Source organism: Propithecus coquereli, unplaced genomic scaffold (genome assembly GCF_000956105.1).
Source record: "Propithecus coquereli isolate 6110/MARCELLA unplaced genomic scaffold, Pcoq_1.0 Scaffold437, whole genome shotgun sequence".
In the NCBI taxonomy this organism is placed as follows: domain Eukaryota; kingdom Metazoa; phylum Chordata; class Mammalia; order Primates; family Indriidae; genus Propithecus; species Propithecus coquereli.
Window position 1 is genome coordinate 892,341 of NW_012150141.1, and position 1,596 is coordinate 893,936.

General features: G+C 32.8%; 1 protein-coding gene across 1 annotated transcript in view; it reads right to left on the reverse strand.

The window, feature by feature from the left end:
* Window positions 1–762, reverse strand: part of ADGRL3 (adhesion G protein-coupled receptor L3) — a gene marked incomplete at its 5' end in the record, with an annotated part of 558,279 nt that extends 557,517 nt beyond the window's left edge. Inside the window, one exon of the mRNA XM_012653972.1 lies at window positions 549–762. Within this exon, the coding sequence (XP_012509426.1) occupies window positions 549–762 (214 nt within the window). The remainder of the gene's footprint in view (window positions 1–548) is intronic.
* Window positions 763–1,596: the final 834 nt, after the last annotated feature.

Consider the following 1,596-nt stretch of genomic DNA (forward strand, 5'->3'; position numbering starts at 1 on the left):
TTAATTAAATACATTCAAGCTATCTAATTTCATACACTAGATAGCAAAATAATTGTTTTCATTATTTGTAAGGTCAGATAATCCTTAATCAATAGGCTTACTATATTTTGATTAATGACTATAAAAATTGCCTATTAATTTAATTTTTATTTCTTCTTTTTTTTCCTGCACTGTTAGGAAATAATTGTTAGCAGTAAAAGAATCTTCCTGTAATTTCTGGAGAAAATTCTGTTTTTGAAAATTGTGAAAAATACAATTAGTCTTTCATGTAACGAACTCAGTTTTAGTGAACGCTATCAAAATAACTGCACTCACATTAGATCATGAAGTTTAATAATAAATTTTAATGTTTTCCCAATGCTATTTGCAATTTCTAATACTAGCATTTTGGTGATACGAGGAAGAGAGAGGTATTGAAAAAGTATTTCGAATTATCCTAAAATGCACAGCACTGTTTACGTTCTTACGTATGTTCAATATGTCACACAGATGCATGTTGTAGGTTTATAGCATATGGTGCAAAGCAAAGAATATTAGAGGTATCATACCTTTGAGACATAATCTTATAGGCATCTGGCAGATAACATCGGATATTCTCCATCTGAGCGGGGTCCGAGTCACAAATTTTGTCATCAGTCCTCCCATAGTTGGCACTTTCGATCATGATGACGTCTGTTCCCGGACAGCGGAGCTCTATGGGGTAGCTCTCACAGGAGAGCTCTCTGCGGACCACGGCCATCGGAATGGGGGCACGGCTGAAAGCTGCCAGGAGGAGGAGGAAGAAAAAGAAACCATCTTCTTACTACATACAAAGGAAAACTACATGGGTTTGCCTTTCCAGTGTTTGGGGTCAACTAATACCAAGAAATAAGCAGGTAAGAGTTATAATTTTAATTCAATTAGAATATTTCTCACTTTAGTAACTTTACAGGGTTTTCTTAATCAATAATTATTTCTTAAAAACTTTCTCTCTCACATTTTCTTCTTATAATTGAAAAAAAGTACTCTGGATTTATCTATTAAACCTTTGGCCTGGTGTGTCAGGTTAAGAGTATATACAAATATCATCCAGTTTATAGAGTAAGATACTCAGAAAAACCTCAGGGGTGTTTATTTCTTTTCTGTTTTTGTTAAACAAGGAAATCATCACCAAAAAATCGCTCTGTTGTTGACTTTAAATATTTAAGTAAAGTACTTTATTTCAATTTCAAAACATACTTTCACTATGTAAGGAATAATTAATACATTCAGTATACTCTGTGGGTTCATTATAGAAATAATGCATGCTGTTTTAGAAAATAGACATTTTTATGGAGAAAAATTATATTTTCCTTTAGCTCCCTCTGCACACCCTTTTCCTACTGTCAAAAGGGAACCAGGTAATAATGTGGAGACCTGCCTATTATAGTTTGCTACACAGAAACAGATATCCTATGTGTCCCTCCACTCTTCAATTCACACAGGTAATTTTACTCAGGTAGTATTACACTACATATATTGTTTGATATCATGCATTACTTTATCTGTTAATTTAATAATACATAATAGAAATTCTGTCATATCTGGATATTGTTTCCTTCATTTTAATGGCTACAT